This window comes from Suillus paluster (genome assembly GCF_016628075.1).
Source record: "Suillus paluster strain FC165 chromosome Unknown EDB91scaffold_33, whole genome shotgun sequence".
Taxonomy (NCBI): Eukaryota; Fungi; Basidiomycota; class Agaricomycetes; order Boletales; family Suillaceae; genus Suillus; species Suillus paluster.
Window position 1 is genome coordinate 88,156 of NW_024537593.1, and position 17,851 is coordinate 106,006.

The 17,851-nt window shown below is 47.3% G+C and overlaps 3 protein-coding genes across 3 annotated transcripts; all 3 read left to right on the forward strand.

Moving 5' to 3' along the window:
- Window positions 1-166: 166 nt before the first annotated feature.
- EDB91DRAFT_1082853 (uncharacterized protein) lies at window positions 167-1,180 on the forward strand (the record flags this gene model as incomplete). Its single annotated transcript, XM_041315543.1, has 4 exons — window positions 167-198; window positions 279-309; window positions 389-905; window positions 939-1,180. 4 exons carry the CDS (start codon window positions 167-169, stop codon window positions 1,178-1,180), a joined length of 822 nt encoding a protein of 273 aa, XP_041176214.1.
- A 1,868-nt stretch (window positions 1,181-3,048) lies between these two features.
- EDB91DRAFT_1249396 (uncharacterized protein) lies at window positions 3,049-5,871 on the forward strand (the record flags this gene model as incomplete). Its single annotated transcript, XM_041323076.1, has 10 exons — window positions 3,049-3,063; window positions 3,115-3,354; window positions 3,416-3,479; window positions 4,110-4,183; window positions 4,242-4,633; window positions 4,685-4,827; window positions 4,880-4,972; window positions 5,024-5,241; window positions 5,300-5,377; window positions 5,434-5,871. The coding sequence occupies 10 exons, from the start codon at window positions 3,049-3,051 to the stop codon at window positions 5,869-5,871; spliced, it is 1,755 nt and encodes a 584-aa protein (XP_041176215.1).
- Window positions 5,872-8,475: 2,604 nt separating this feature from the next.
- On the forward strand, window positions 8,476-9,045 carry EDB91DRAFT_1022171 (uncharacterized protein; the record flags this gene model as incomplete). The annotated part of the gene is made up of 1 exon (XM_041312583.1): window positions 8,476-9,045. A coding segment is annotated over one exon (570 nt), but the record flags the coding sequence as incomplete, so codon positions are not given.
- Between the last annotated feature and the right edge of the window lie 8,806 nt (window positions 9,046-17,851).

Genomic DNA, 17,851 nt, shown 5'->3' on the forward strand with positions numbered 1-17,851 from the left:
ATCGTCAATTCTTGCAAGCTCTTCTATTCTGTCTTATCCTTTCAGAACCCCAGACTCAGATGTGACAAAGCAGTAAGAGTGTAGATGCTTAATGATAGCACTCGACTGAGTGTGAATGCATGAAGATGTTGGAATTAGCAAGTCGTCCATATTGTTCTGACTGAAAATGTTGCCCTTACTACCCGTCACATATACCTCGTGCGTAGCACATATTTGATTCATCACTAATTTACGCCTTTTCATATTTAGTCTGCTATGATACGTGTTTCATACCTCAGGTGTTGTCTCTCTCTCAAGTGTGCGACTGAGGTTAGTACTCTTCTTATCACTTATGTTCTTAGCATTTCTTACTTATGCCAATTACCTACAGTATACTATCTTTATATAGTCACGCACGGCTGAAGTTATACTTCTATCTGGTTATGAGCCCCGACTCCTATTGAAGTCCTACCACCTCACACTTCCCTGCCAAACTGCAAGACCATATCCGCGATGTCTACCACTGTCCCCATCACAACCGATACCCTCCCAAGCAATGTTCCAAAACTGGGCAATTTTCTCGCTCTGTTTCCAGATTGCTATTGAGGCGAAGGAATTATGGAGGCAATTTGATGGGACAACCCCACGTCCTGTCGGCGCATCCATGACTGCACCAGATGGCACTGTTGTAGTGTCATCCCCAGACCTTGATGCCCTTGCTAAGTGGCTAAAAAGCGAAAATCTTGCAAAACATTCGCTCACCCAGTGTATTCCCAATTCTACTGTGCTGCATGTATGGAACCTCACCGACGTCGCTGCAATGTGGATGGAGATCGTGTGCAAATACACTGAGATAGGTGCCTATGCGCAGACCGACCTTCGCACTAAGTTCCTGGAGTCTAAGTGTCCTGGTAACTCTGACATTCGTCAGTTCTGAGATGACCTGTGTGCCAAACGAGATGAGTTGGCTGCTGTCAGGGTCAACATTGAAGAAAAGGACTACCACTCCACCATCATTCAATCTCTCCCCAATTATCTTGCAAGCTTTGCATCCGGGCAGCTGGCTACTGCCCGTCTCTACAGCCCAACCCAAACCATCAACCCCAACATCCTCATCTCACTCATCATTGAAGAGTCTGAGCATTGCAATCACAAGGATGGTCGCAACGGCAACAACCGCGTTTACCGTCAAAGGCTGTGACAGCGATGAGGCCTTCTCTGTTGCCCCAGGAGACTACTCCAATTGCAGGCATGGCAATGAATGTGCACCATCTGCAATCCATCCAACGACATCATTGGTCGCATCCCCAGGTCTATGTGAGGCCTGTCCCGCATCATTCATGACCGCAACACAGACAGTGCAAACTTGGCAGTTGAGACCATCACCGTGATGGAACTCCACTGCTGCATGGGGCACATTGCCCCATCTGTTGCATGTCATTTAGCCGAGAACGGTGTGGGTACAACAAGCGCAGCAGCGAGAAATCAATCTACTACAAAGTTGGGTCTTTGCTGCCTACTGCCTCACTTGAGAACAAGCACGTTCGACCCTAAAGGGGATTGCTACTGGGGAGTGCTAATCTCTGTCTAAACGACCCTATTCAGCCCTACTGCAGGTAGGATGAGGATCCACAAAAATGTGGAACAAGCAGAACTAGCGGAACTCAAGCGGAACAAGCAGAACTCAAGCAGAACCCAAGCGGAATGGAACAGAATGAAGCGGAACTCAACTGGATACAATGCAGAATGTAAGGAGTCATTGGAACTTGCAGGTCAAGTCAAAGGAAGTATATCACAAGGTTAGATTGATAGTGGGCATAAGTCAAAGCGGTCCCCTAGTAAGGTGAAGGAACAGTGGGAAGGTAAAAGATGGGATTTGATCAAAAACACCCAAGCCCTGAGTACCACTACTTAAAGGGAAGATTATTTTCAAGAAACACTGAGGTACAGGTAGTAAACTTCTCAGGAAGCGGAAGTGAAGGCAGGCAGTGCACATGGGCGCAATACTCCGGAATAGGGGTCTGTGCCATAAGGGCATGTGTCAGTGTGATCTGGATAACGTTAGGAACAACAGGAAGGGAGATACAGCGTACCAAAGGACCTGGAAGGATGGGGACAGGACATGCGAAGGTTGTCCGATGATGCGCAGGAATATCAGATAGTGCGGGTGGGTTCTGAAGGATGCGTGGGAATGCAGAACCCATTGGATGATTCATGGGAAATGTGGAACGTGCGGAATATGCGGAACTGATGTGAGACAATGTGGAAAGGACGGGGTTTTACACCTACAGTGGGGGAATTCCCCACAATGGGCTAGTGTCAGGTGTAAAGGTGGGCTTATCTTCTGGGGACAAGGTATTCTGTGAGTCATTGTTAAGGTCGTGCTCAAGGGGGAGGTTACTCAAAGGGCTTCGGCTTCAGCTCGTGCGCTGCGCCCCTTACCCAAGTACATGCCCTTAATTTCCGGTGGGCAGAGGGGAAGTCTGATGGAAATCCAGGGAGTTCCAGAGGACAAACATCGGTGGAGTTTGGCGGAACTCCGGAAGACTATGTGGGGATGGAGTAAGGCTACTATGGAAATCCGGAGTAGAAACAGAACAGAGGTTAGACTACCCTAAGGTAGAGCCAGAGGATTAGTCCTAAGGTTTAACCCCTAAGACTTGGAGGTGGACAAGAGGTGAGACTCAAGTCCAGAGATTGCAGGAATGAGCAGAACTAAGATGATATTCAAACTGAGGAGTTCTGGAGTGCAGGTATCGACATCAGGATCGGATTCGCGGTCGTCATCGGAATTGCAGCCGTCAGCATACATGCTGTTGCTAACTCTCAAGTCAAAAAGTTGTTACCCAAGAAGCGCCCTCCCCTCCGACAAATTCAAGAAGAATTCCTCCAGTCTCATTCCCAGTGAAGTATTGCCTTCCTGCGCTTCTGCTGATCTTTTTCCGAAGATTTGAAACTTAAAGTATTTAGCACTGGCCTACTGTGTACATGGTTGGTTTTTCTACTGCTCTCCACTCGTACTTATTCCAGCTTCACACTGACTCAATGACGTGTCAAAGGGATGAATCCATGCCCATGCTTGATGTAAGTAAAACAGTCCTTTTGCATGCTGTTGCTAACTCTCAAGTCAAAAAGTTGTTACCCAAGAAGCGCCCTCCCCTCCGACAAATTCAAGAAGAATTCCTCCAGTCTCATTCAGAGGAATTCTTTGCGATATGGGATCCGGCTGAACAGTTGTTTTTCTTCAGCAGACTCTTTTCGAGTTGGTTTACACATTGGCCCGAGCAGAAAGTGTTGTTTCCCGGTACACCATTTTATAAATTGACTCCAGACCAAATGGCCGCAGTAGGTGATGCGGTGCAAGAACACCACAAGGTTTGTCTTTCACTGTCTTGTAGAAATTATATGGGTACTGATAGTGTGCTCACGTTCTCAGAATCTTATGGCCTATTACACCTCGTCTGACAGGCGGTATCCCAGATGCCCCAAGGCCCGAAGCTGTGCGTCTCATGATTATCTGCTGCGCTGTTCTCACATCATGCTTGCTACAGAAGCTCTATTAATCATGCGATTGTCACGCAATTAGTCTAGTAATAAAGGTGCCAACTTGCAGATCATGTAAAGAACACATACACTCTTTGTTGCTATGTAGCCAATTCGGACCTTTGAAATACTAGAATAGTACTTGAGTACGCTTCATTGAAAGAAACTAAGGCTAAATAATAGCAAATTTACTCGCTCACGAGGTCCTTGATGAGATCAGAACCAAGACGTGTGAACCTTCCCCCCTCACCATTTTCCATTAAGCGCTAGTGCATCTAATATCAAATGTGAGTCTCAGCACCGTGTCATAATGCGTAGACTCACCATATTTTTCATTGACTGCTAGTACGTCCAAATATCAAATCAAATGTGAGTGTTCGCAGCCATGTCATAACACATCTGTATAGACTCACTGCGATGAGAAGATGGGTAACAGGAAGTGGACAACAAAGGAACAAGCAGCACTCCTGGAGACGTTCCTCCCAGATTACCGTGAATGTATCCCCACCAAGAATTATGACGCTACATTGAAAAAAGCCTGCCTGGAGTTTTCAATCATTGGCCAGAATGCAGCGTGATCTTTCCAGACATCCCAGCCGATCAGGCACTGTCGGTTCAGCAAACCAAAATCCTAGCAGAAGCGGTCAATACTCGGAGACTGGTAAGCATGCTACAAAAAAACGCATCAAACACAGACTAAAACTCTCGCCGCGTCACAGCAAATCACGCATTGGTACTGCTGGAAGACCAATGTGTCACGCTTGAACCGTACAAGCGCGATACGGGGGGTGCTCAAACTTGATGCGATGTTGATGGGTGGGGTGACCAAAGGACGTGCACCCCGAAAGATGCACGTCTATTCGCAAGAGCACTATGACAAGAAGGTTAAGATGGACGCGGACAAAGCCATTTGCATAGACAATATCACCAGCCATGGTCCAAAGCTGAACAAGTGTTTGGCTGTCACTCAGGAAAAGTTCGAGGCAGAGAGTGAGGAGGTGAAAGAGGAGGTGGAAAGGAAGTATCAGGAAGCAAAAGCGAAGTTTGCCAGAGATCACAAGTGCCTGAGGGCTGGTAAGATGCCAAAAGTCAATGAAGAGGCAAAAGTCAAGTACGTACCTCCTGGTGATTGACTGGTGAGATTTCTCATTGATGTTGTCAGGGCCATTCGGGAACTAGGACCGATGCTAGACTGTGTGTTCCATTACATATCTCACGCGACCGGCGGCTGGAAGTTTTCGGTCCTCATGGCAGGGCCTGACCCAACGCAGGGTGGGACGGTGGTTTATGAGTATGTTGATCTCTGTATGTTAAACTGCTTATGTGAGCTTATAGTACTGTTGAAGTTACCACATAGGCGAGCTCGACAATGGTGTTCAGTTCAATAAATTTTGCGACAAGTTTAATGTCGTCCAGGAAGCATTTTTGGACTTTACTAACAAAGCACTTTGTAAGTAATGTTTTCTCAATATCAAGTTGTGACACTCACTGTGTCGTGCAGCATTTGAAGCCAGTCTCCCTGAAGACGATGACGAGGATGAGAGCGACAACGACACCAACAATAACTCGGAGATGGATGACATCACAATCCCGACCAACACAATCAATGGTGCAGATGAAGCTAGCAGTGGTGGTGGTACGGCCGTAGGTGAAATCAACAACCCTACTTTTCACACAGATGGTTTGTATCGCATATCACCTGATTCAGAGTCACAGGAGGTGAGTAATGCATTACACATTCATAATGCATTACTCATGGTTCTTACCGCACATCTAGCTTCAAGGTCAGTGTTCTGTATTACCCAATGATTTTGGTTCAATGGAGGCAGGCCGCTTGTTAGATGAGGTGACTCAGGTGAGTAATGTTACTAATGTACAAGCTGCAGGTAATGTATCCTTATTGACGTCCAGGATCAGTGTTCTGTGTTACCCCGCCAACTTGATTTCCAATATCCCGACCTCAATTTTAATCAGCTGGGCTTAAACAACAATGCTCTGGCTTTCATGACCGCCAATGATATTCAGTTCCAAGCGCCTGCCCTGGACTCGTTCACCCCAAACTTTGTGAGCACCGCAGAGAATCACACCACTGGTTCTCAGAATGATGTTCCTCAGATCCAAGTGCCTCCTCTGGACTCATTGACCCTGAACAACCTCACCACCGGCCCTCAGTTCCAAGCCCCCTTTGAATCAATATCCGACATGCCATTGATATTGCCCCCTCCATCAACTCCCCTGCATACCCCACATGCAACTGATGTTTGCCTGCCTGCGGTTCCCGATGAGGAAACTGGTCCAGCGGGTCCTGACTTAGATGTAGCGGTCCCTTCCCCTCCTAACCATCGCTGACATACAAGGACGACTTGGACGTCTGTAGTAAGCGAGGATGCACAGCAGATGCCTCCTCCAGAAGAAACTCGCCAGTGCTGTGCGCGCAATGTCACTTTCAATAGATGCGAACTTGACAACGCCATTGGTACTTCATCTGCTCGACCACATGTAGTGCCCAATTCCAGTGCCAAGCAGAATGATCCAAGTCAATTCAAGTTGCATAATGCACGCAACAAACGAGGACACGACAATGATGTAGGCTCAAACAAGTATGTCCAATGATTTTGTTTATGTTCTTTACCCATAGATCTTTTTCTTACAGGAGACACAAGCGAGGGTAAATCAAGCGGTCTTAATCATGCTGATCTTACTTAATGTCTAGTGTCTGAGTTGCTCAATGATTAGTCTATATAATTGAGACTCAATAATGTAATCTTGACCACATGTTGATATCAGTTGAGGTTTAATAAAATGTCTAATGTGTTTCAAGTGCGATACATGCAAGAGAACTGTGTATTATTGTTGGGACTTAGAAAAAATTCATGACACAGCTGGGACTTGGAAAATTGCGTATGCGGAGATCTCCGTGTTGGACTTAGTACTTACATGCAGGCATGCTATGGGTGGCTATATGGCAAGTCCCAGTGCTATCACACTCGAACCGTAAAGTTTAATTCAATTCATGGCAATCAAACAACTAGAAAGAGTGTGAATAAGAATAGAATGCACTGCAGGGTAGGGGGCTGCCAGGAACAGGGCCAGGAAGGCAAGGGCTAGCCGGGACCAGCCTGGATCAGGAATACAGCTTTTTGAAGGCCGAGAGGATGTCACCTATATTTGGCAGTACAAGGACCAAACAAAATTTTTGAGTAGTAATGCATTACAATACACTTAATCCATTACACTGCTGGTTTGGGTGAGAAGGTAATGCAACCTACACTTAGCATCACTCCTGCATCACTTCTCACTGATAGTTAGCCTGGTTTAATGCTATAGAATGACAATATAGCCTGGATTCTGGACTGTGGATAAGCAGATGACATATATGTTGCGTTCATAGTTAGTTCATAGTTAGTAGGTGTCCATGTCATTCAATTAGTGTGCTTGAATTGTTAATCGTGTGCCTAGGACTGACGAGTCGGTGGTGCATCTGAATTACATCAAAGAAAAGGAAGTTTACCAGCCTCTCGTTTGCAATTATGTTCAATATAGCTGTTGTGATCCTCTTCATTGCCACCTAATCAAACACAGATCTGTCTTCGAGTGAGTAGTGACGTTCGAGGGAGACTGAACGAGCAGATGCAAGATCTCAAAGATGTCCTTGGCGGGAGGTAGAATATCATAAAATAGCACAGTCGATATTCCAACCTGTAATATGGAGACCAGTCACAACTGCCTCGCTGAATGGCAAATAGCTCGGGCCGATGGCTGACGCACTACTTTGGTGATGTAGGTACATGAACTGTGCATGTTTGATCTTTGGATCGGAGATATTCCCCCAACAATTGGCGACAGCTGAGCCTGGACTGACTATAAACTAAGGATTATGCGTAGGCTGTCATATCTTGACTTTATGGTCAGTACGGACTCCGACATCTTACCCAGACTTGAAACTGGGTGTCTTGAAAGTGAAACTACTCACGATGTCCTACAACATTAAATCAGCGCATTCATGAAAGAATTACATCAGGTCTGAGCCTTCACCTGCAATTCCATTTATACCTCCTCTTGAGGTGCACCCAATTCCACATGCTTCCCGCACCATCCTTCGCAACATCATAATTGTTTTTTACAACTTCCTTGTTTCTTTCAACTGTCCTTCAAGGTTGTAGGAGCTCGGCCATGCGTAGCGACAATGTGCGATATGAAGATGTTGAATGTGATGGAGACCCACAGAAGGATACAGTGTAGGGCATCATGAACCATTTAGAATCGACGGCTTGCAGCGCCAGGCTGGCATGCTGTTGTAAGGTGAAGTCAGTGGGGAAGAGGGAATGACAATGAGGAATATGTGAGTTACCACTGAAGTACTTACTATAGAATGAGAGTTTTAGGGTTCGTAGCCAGGTGGACCACAGGAGTCGTTTGGTTCAACTTCAAGTTGTCAAATGTCTAGTGCACAGCCACACTGACATGAGTGGATCGCGAGCTTGTGAGCATTGACACATGAAACATGGCCTTTGTAAGCAATCACGTGAAGATTCTCCTGCTGTGCGCTTCGATCTAAGTATTGCACACGTCCGAACGCACAGAGTCAAAAGGACTCGATTTGAGAATCGACGCATCATTCCCTCTTCATCTCTGCGCTCATCCCCATTTGCGCGTCGCTCTCTCATTTTTGTCCATTCTCTTCTTGACACTGCAAATCTTCAACAAATCTGCCTCATGTCTTCCTTGACCCTACCTCCTGGCACTTCGGCCATTTCAAATTCAGCTTCTTCTGCCCCAACGAGTAATTTGTTATCAGCTCCTGCCACCTCATCCGGCACCATGACTTATAACCAAATCCTTGCTGAAAACGCCCACAGAATCGCAGACAATATTATATTACAGTCACGCAGAGATGCCGGAGACACTAACGTCCCAGCAGATGAACTCTTGATACCGGTCCCTCCTCAGCCATCTGGGACAGCACTTCAACAGTGGATATCGGCATTTACCCGACTTTCGCCTGCTTCTCAAACTCAAGGCTCAGCCATTCTGGACTTGATCATTCCCAAGGTCGCTTCCAGGCCCAACGTCACTTCTTTAGCCAAGGTTCTTTTTGATACATCCAAAGAACTTCCCACTGGCTCTGGGGTAGACTCTACTTATAGTTTTGGTATCCACAGCTTCATTCAAGATCTTTTCAATGCCGGGCAATACTGTCCACTCACGCTCTTCACCAACGCTAACACGGAACGTCTTCACCGAGAAGGCTACTCCCTCAAACGCTCCAAGATCAACGTCAACGGCGTTTTGCACCATTTGCTTGATCTCTCCCAACTCGAGAATGAGTTGGAACTGGACACCTTGTCCTGGCAAGAAGCCTATCAACGCTACCTCACATGGATTAAAGATATCGGCGACCCCCTTTCACACACCCGCTGGTCGAATCATTTCACCACCCTTTCCAAAGATGAAGCCATATGTAAGAATTTTCGTGCTATCCTTGAGTTTGATGTTGAAACTAGACAAAACTATGCCTTGCGTCCGCACCAACACTGCGAGCACGAATGGCGCAATCAACTACAGACAAAGAAATACAAGACCATGCAAGATGTCTTTTTTCGGCAGCAAGAATTTTCCTCTCGTTCTTCTGTGGATCATTCCATTCACGCTGCTCGTTACGAGCCCTACGACAAGCGCGCAGGCAAGAAATCATCAGACACAGACACTCAGTCCTTTCAGGACAACAAACCCGCCAAATCCACCGACCCCATGTGTATCATCTGTGGCCGATCTGGTCATCGTCCAACGGTTCTCAACTCTGCGTTACCTTCAATCTCAATAACCCCAGACGTCCCTGCAAACGAGAACACGCCGATCAACATCTTTGCTCCTTCTGTGGACGTTCAGAGCACAGCGCCTTGTTGCGTCTCTGCGTCTGAGCTCCTGGATGAAGACTTCTTCTTGTTCTGTACTATAGACTCTTCTTGCGCATCAACCCTTCCTTCACCGCGGTACATATACCATGATCACCTGCAGCATTTCTCATCGCCCTACGACAGCGACCTCAAATATTCTTACATCAATACGCCCTACTTGGCTGATGGTTTCGACATCCTTCTTGAACGAACCAATCTCACGCATCAATTTCCCGAACTCACTTACAAGTTGCGCAACAGCTTCACCATTGGCCACGATCTCACACCACTCACCAGCTCTTATACTCCAAATAACCTACCTGGCGCCAACATCTTCAAGGGAGTTTGCGACAAGTACGTCGCTGAAGAACTATCCAAAGGTCGTTACTTGGGCCTGTATACGCATCAAGAATTATTCTCCACAATCGGACACTTTCGATCCTCTCCGCTACAAGTTGTTGTCAAGAAAGGTGTCGACGGCACCCCAGACAAACACAGAGTTTGTTGTCATCTCTCATATGCGGGAACTATGAGTCACTCGGTCAATGATGAAATTGATGCGGCCAAATACCCTACAGAATGGGGCACAGCCGCCGAGTTTGCTGATATTGTACGTCTAACTCTTCTTGCTCCTCTCATACTTCGGTATATGGACGCTCTTTGCGATAATCTCGCGTGCGTCTCTGACACACGTAATCCTGTCATTCAAAGGCACATATACGTACGCATACACGCGTCATCTTATGCACACTTCATTTCATCTCCATCCTCACGATCCATCACACAGATTCGCACTGCCCCTTCAGGTGCGCAATTTGCCACTCTGAACATCGAAGCAGTGTATTGTGGCATCCCCTGCGCTCCTGAGCACAAGTGTTATCTCATCGTATACCACGACGGTAAACTCTACATCAATCATAACATTCCCTTTGGCTTAGCATCTGCTGCAGGCCTTCAAGGGGAAGTCGCCAATGCCACTGTCCAGATATGGCACACTCTAGATGTCAAACCTTCTAAGAAATGGGTCGACAACATTGGCGTATTTCATTTCCCATCTCCTCGCAGCTCCTTTCCCACCATCTCAGATGGCAAGCTCTATCACTATGACTACAATCTTCCATATGCCAAGTCGCTCATCGCTCTCGCTCAAGTCCCGTGGCACAAGGATAAGGGACAGCCTTTTTCAGACACCAGGGTTTATCTAGGTTTCTTCTGGGACGTTCCTGCGAGAACGGTTATCCTGGTGGAATGCAAACACATCAAATACATCACACATCTCTCTGAATCCCTCACTCTATATCGAGACGCGCAAGTTCCCAAGCGGGAGCTAGAACGCATCGCGGGTTTCTTAAATCACGCCTCTTTCGTCATTCCTCAGGGTCGCTCTTACCTGTCTAATCTCTATTCCAACATGTCCGATTACGGGACAGAAGAATTCATCACACGCTTCATCAACAAGTCCACTAAGTCAGATCTCAAGTGGTGGCTTAAGACTCTCACTCATGTTCAATCACCCCTCGACTTATCACCTCAACCTCCTACTAGGGACTACGGCATTTGGGTCGACGTGTCCACAGGTTCGGGTATAGGCTTGCTCTGGAATCAGCGTTGGGCTTTCTGGCGTCTGACAGAAGACTGGCGAGGTCCATCACGGGACATAGGCTGGTTGGAAGCCACAGCAGTTGAGCTGGCCATTCGTCTCATTCACGCTAAAGGCATACGTCATGCGGACATCTTAATTCGCAGTGATAACCAAGGCGTCATCGCAGCTGTTCCAAAAAGGGCACTGTTCCAACTTTATGATTAATCTAGCCATTCACCGCTCAGAGGAGCTTCTACGCGAATCTCACCTGTCTCTCTCCCTCGTGTATGTTCACACATCAATCAACCTCGCGGATCCCATCTCCTGGGGTATTTTACCTCCCGTCGTCTCACAGTCTCTCATCACCCCCCTCTCTCCCTCCTGATATTGAATCGTTTTTTCTCTAATGAATGAGAGCGATCTTTACAGACGGGTTATGCAGGGCGTCGACATCGACGCCTGCTGCCACTGCATTTTGGGCAGCTCATCCTCCCTCTGTTCGTCAATCCGTTTCTCTCTCTTTGCAACAATCTCGTACATGTACCGCACGCACTCCACGTGCCAGTTCATCCATCATTCCTTCTCAACACTGTCCTCTCGTTCTTGCAAGCAATCGTCTTCTTCTTTGGACCACTCCGTCAGGTACAGACTGGCAGGCTACGCTCAAACAGAAATACCCTGATTCATCTCTCTTTTGCTTATTCCAAGTATGCCTTCTCACATTCTCTCTTCATCTCATCTCACATCGATCATTTAGGTTATGATTCATTCTCTTGATACCGACACGCGTAGCAACTATGGTGCGGGTCTTCTCTGCTTCACTCAATTCTGTGACTCTATCTCCATACTGGAGACCGAGCGCATGCCTGCGGCAGAGGCTCTATTAGCTCAATTCGCGGCTGTGTTCACAGGGACCACTTCTTCCAAGATGCTCAATAACTGGCTCACCGGCCTACAATTCTGGCACGTCATCAACGGCACTCATTGGCAGGGGTCACAGCTTCTACATCACACCAGACACGGCTTTACTAAGATGGTGCCTCCTTCATCTCGCAGGGCCAAACGCCCACCCATCACCATAGATGCCTTATGTCTTTTATTTGATCATCTTGACCTCACTCTCTCTTTTGATGCGGCTGTCTGCGCAGTTGCTCTTATAGCTTTCTGGTGCTGTTGTTGGTATGCATCGCTCACTCTCTTACTTGCAGCACTTCTCAATCTCCTTTCTCACAGACTAGGAGAGCTGGTTATACCTAGCATCAATGTCTTCAATCCTTTGAAGCATGTCTCACGTTCAGTCACGCCGATTTCACCCTTTGAAGTTCTGGATAAGAACAACTCACAGGCGGCAGTCTTTCACATCCCGTGGACCAAGATCACAATGGAACGAGGTGCTGACATCTCCCTCACCTCGCGAAATCATCGTACCTGTCCTTTGAATGCTTTGGAATGTCATCTTCTCATCAATTGTGGCATTCCCAACGACGCCCCCCTGTTCGCATACCTCACAGCCTCTGGATGGGCCCCTATGACTAGGACAGCCTTCCTCGCGTGCTGCAATGAAATTTGGGTTTCGCAAGGTTTCCCTAACTTGCCGGGACACGTGTTTCGCATCGGGGGCGCCACGGAGTTACTGCTTCAAGGGGTTCATCCAGACATTGTCTCAACTCAAGGGAGGTGGTCATCAGATGCATTTCTAGAATATTGGCGTTGTATTGACACTATCTTACCATTGTTCATCGCTTCATCGGCCAATACACAGTGTCTGGCTGACCTAGACCTGGTCATGGACTCTTTTGCTCAATGGCATCACTTATCTCGTTCTGCCCCATCATCGTAATACTCATCGCTTACTCTGTCGCTCATCATACTTTGCGGGCTTCTCGCGTGTTATCTCGCATTCAATCTGACATGATTCTGTGCATCCATTCGTTCGCTTTAGGTGTGTGGGTTGGGTCCGTCAGGACCCACCTTCATTGTGAGCTTCACTCTATGGTGGTCTGAATGCGTGTTTCTCCTGACGGATCATCGATTTGGTCTGTACATGTCCCGCACTGAACATGCTCCGAAGGTCTGTTTCCCTGATCCCAAACTTTTCAATGATCAAGCCTTTTGCTTGTCATCTTCCAGGATCACGTGCTTAGTCCAGGTGCTGCCTCCCACGCATGCCTGGCTTCGCCAGACCTTCCCACACACAAAACGAATCATTAGCATGTTGTCTTCAACTTGATTTGTTATTAAGCCTCCTCAACTCGCATAGATAGTTCTTTATACGTTCACACTCTCCACAGATATCTTCCTTGAGTCTACATTCTATCTGTACCTTCTCTGAGAGCAAATATCAAGCTTACCTCAACATCATCCTGCCGACTGGATATTTGATCATCTCATCATCTTCTTCTAGATCACACGTTTCATACAAAGGTGGACCACAGGAGTCGTTTGGTTCAACTTCAAGTTGTCAAATGTCTAGTGCACAGCCACACTGACATGTAGTCTTAGACTTGCAGAGTATACCGAATCGTAAGACGGAACGAGCTCTATCAGACTGCCTCTGGATTAACCGACGCGTATATATATGACTGAATGGTTTACTGTGATTTTACTCTAGAATCTACTCTAACATCCCATCTGGCCAGACTATGTCAAGCACCTCACCATGTTATTGTCGATGCTCACGAGCTCTTCTATTCCGTCTTATCCTTTCAGAAGCACAGACTCGGATGTGATGAAGCGGTAGGAGTATGGATGCTTAATGATAGCGCTCGACTGAGTGTGAATGCATGAAGAGACCGGCGCACGTTCGACTCCAATGGTAGCTCATTTGGAAGATGCTGGAAGGTTGATATAGTTAGCAGCCGGTGTAGTTATGCGTTAGCAACATCGAAGCAGTGGTCGCGGCAGTTGCCGCAGCAATCGCAGCAGTAAGTGGCGCAGCATTTTCACGATGTCCCCTGCTGACTAATTATAAGCTATGCAAAGTTCAAACTGTTCTCCTTCCCGAATACTTACCGTGTCTCGGTTGTGTTTCACTGCTCCGTATATGCCTAGGACTGAATACCTGTCTCGCGCGATGTCACTAGACACCCGAATACCGTCTACCGCCTCGTTCCCAAATACCAGACTGCCAAATAATCGTCAATCAACTCCTTCTCTGTCGTGCTTCCATACACGCTTCACTGACATGCGGCATATGCACGTCAAGTACGTGTTCGAGCGTGTGCTAACTCATTTGACCAGTATAGCTAATCAGATTGCTCGCTCCTCCACACCACCTCTGCCGTCCCTGAGTTCGAACCCCATTTCTTACTGTCCTTGTTCCTTCATCACACCATCACATTTTATTTCTGCCTGGTGTCCATGAAAACTTGAAAATGTATGAGTAAGTTTGAGGTCAGTTCGAATCTCAGGATGAACAACACAGACGATGATCTCGACCAGCAGACCTCTCACTTCCGGCAGTTGCACTCTTCTAATTCACATCACCATCCAGGAGTCAAGGTGAGGTACGAAACGGACAATCAGGATTTACCTGACTGTTCATTTGATACCTTGCCTTGCAATATGGACTAGGCCCGTGTGTCAGACGAGTCGAGTGGGTTGGTTATGAGTATAGATCTGGACCCTTGAATGACTGTGAGGGTGCAGTTGTCCGACACTCGTGGAGGATTAACCATATTATAGGCTATGAAAGTGAAGCAGTCGTGACGAGGCGACTCACTGGGTCACTTTGTCTCTAGCATGGTAGTGAACATGCATGTCGATATCTAACAGCTATGTGCGATCGCCGTTCAATCTGATTCTATCGTCAGACACCATCAACCATCCAACATTTTCTAATTGCCCCCCGCAAACTAGTCAGTCGTCTTCTTGATCTCATCACAAATAGTGGTTGATAATGATGATTAACAACATCACAGGCAATTGTAGTGACATGAGTGAGACATGGTGAATGTGAATTGTCGCTATGCCATGTTGGCATCATTATCTGGTTGTCAATGGATCACGCTTGAGCATAAGAATCATCGTCGTGTCTATGATATGACGCCCAGGTAGAACATACTGACTGAGTGCGACTTGCTGTGAAGAAATAGACGCTCTGGAACGCGGACCGTGATGGAAATATAATTAAGCATCGCAAACTACTTAAGTAAGTATCTACAGCATGCAAAATCAACCCTGTGAAATAGCAGGTCTCTCCATCTCCTCCACCATCTCTCCCCACCCTCGACTATTGATTTGGCCCGTTATCGAACGTTCCCTCACAGCAACCTTTTTCAATCAGGGTCATGCCCCGCAAAGAGGCAGAGTCAAGCGCGTCAGCAAGACGGAGAGATATGGGACGAAAAGCGCTGTCAGACTCACCGGCGTTTGTTAAACCTATTCGGAAGAGCGAGAAGAATCCGCCACCATATGATGCACAGCACCACCAGGATGCACTTTGGGAAGGTGAGCAACTGAATTGTCATGCTTGCTGACTTACTCAACACAAGCAGGTGGGAATGAAGCGCTCCCTCCTGCATGGCAGCAGTATAAGATACTGGATGGTAGAACGCTCTATCAAGACAACACACTTCATGATGAATTCATGGATGCAACCTTTACCAGGGGTACTGACTAGGTGAACGAAGAATGTAGCACTAGAAGCGAGGAACTCATGCTTGAGCATAGATTATCCCGGGGATCTTGTTGTTTCCGGATGCGAATGGCATATATCACCACTTGGTCGGTCCTACTTCGTCAATCACAACACTCGGACCACATCGTGGAAGAGACCAACGCCAGAACGTCCACCAGGGAGCTTGATGCCGGAGTGCATTATCGAGGGTCACTCCAAGTGCATATGGAGTCTTGCTTACTTGGGCTGCCAATTGCAATATCATGAGCACTTCGGAAGACGGTTCCATTCGGCAGTGGATGAGAGACGGAGAGCCTGTAGGGAAGCCTTGGCATGGTGACGGAGGAGGGGTAGGCTCAATGGCGGTATCTCTGGATGAAACAGATGGTCGTATGTGGAAGTGCAGACAGCAGGCTACGGTTGTGGAACATCAAAGAGGGCAGCATGATCTGCAACCATGTGGGAGGAGCATGATGCTGCAGTGAGGTGCCTCGATTGGTCTCCCAATGGCCTGGAGATAGTAAGTGGATCGGAAGACGGCACCATACGACGCTGGAACCCAGATACTGGGCGACAAATAGCACCACCGATAGAGACCAGTCACGATCGGGTATATGCTATCAAATACTCTCCACAAGGCGGCAAATTCGTGAGCGGCAGCGAGGATGAGATGATCTGCGTGTGGTCAAAGGACAGTGAGCTGCTCATCGAGATCAAGGGACATGAATCCACGGTGACGTCATTGTGTTGGTCCAAGGACAGCGCACACATCTTCTCCTCGTCACTCGATTGCACTATCCGAATATGGCGGTTGATTGATGGGCAGGAGCCTGTTGTTTTTCGAGGTCATACCAACAGCATCATGTCCATCAGTCTGACCCAGGATGAATGTCATCTTGTTAGCGCATCAAGGGATTGCTCAGTTCGCATATGGGACCTCAAGACCAATCAGCCAGTTGGAGACCCACTCTTGCATGACGACCATCTCCACACTCTTGCTATATCCCCTGATGGAAAATATAAAAGGACTAGACAATCGTCAAACCTCAGTCGTAGACAACGAACTGGATTAGTATGTACCTAGACAATCGTCAAACTATTGTAGTTATGTCAGCGTCTAGGTAGCATACGACAGAACAAAGAGACATACCCTCAGTCATAGACAATGAACTGAGGAAAGAGAGAAAACCGAGAGAAAACAACTATATAGTGGTTTGAATTCCTGTCCAATACTCCGCTGAGCCGCGTCACGTTGTCACGTGCATATCCATGTGCCAACACTCCTCCTCAACGCGATGCGTGCTCCTCCTCAACTTCATCACCATAAACCGAGGTAGTTGCATAGGCGACCATGATCCTTCTTTGCAAGGGCCTTGGTAAAGATATCGGCGAGGTTCTCATGGGTGCGGACATAGTGTACTTTGAGTTGGCGGCATGTGATGCGTTCTCTGATGGAGTGGTAAGTGATATTGATATGTTTAACTTTAGCGTGATATGAGGCGTCTTCGGTGGGTACAATAGCGCCGTTGTTGTCACACATGAGGGGGGAAGCCAAAGACTGAGGAAAGCTGAGCTCGTGCAGTAGCATGCAGGATCCAAGCGATTTCCTTCCCAGCTTCGGATGCAGCGACATATTCAGCCTCACATGTCGACAGGGAAACTGTCTTTTGTTGACAGGTGCTCCAGGTCACAACACCACTACCGAGAGAACAGGAGTATCCGCTGACAGAACGACGGGTGTCCACGCAACTCGCTGAGATCACTGTCAGTGTAGGCAAGGAGGTGTGCCACATGTTCTCCGCCGAAGAACGAGGCTAAGGGTGCATGTGCCCTTGAGATAGCGTACGACACGTTTCGCGGCTTCCCAATGTACAGGTCCATAGGAGTCAAGGAATTTGCATAGTTGCTGAACCACATAAGATATATTGGGTCGGGTGCCAATTGCGAGGTACATCAAGGAACCAACGAGTGATCGATAGGGTGTGCGAGTCATGAGTTCCTTTTCAGCATCATTGCGAGGCGAGTGCATCAGGGAAAACCTCATTCTCAAATCAGGATGAAATCTGATACAACTTGTGTGAATCTGCGAGAATTTGATGGATTTGAACATTTGATCAATTATTTTAGTCCCTTGAAAATTTTCGACAATCGGATCTCAATTTTCGACAATCAGCACAGAATTTTCAGGCAGTTGTCGAATTGCGTCCAATGCCATCAAACAAATAACATTAA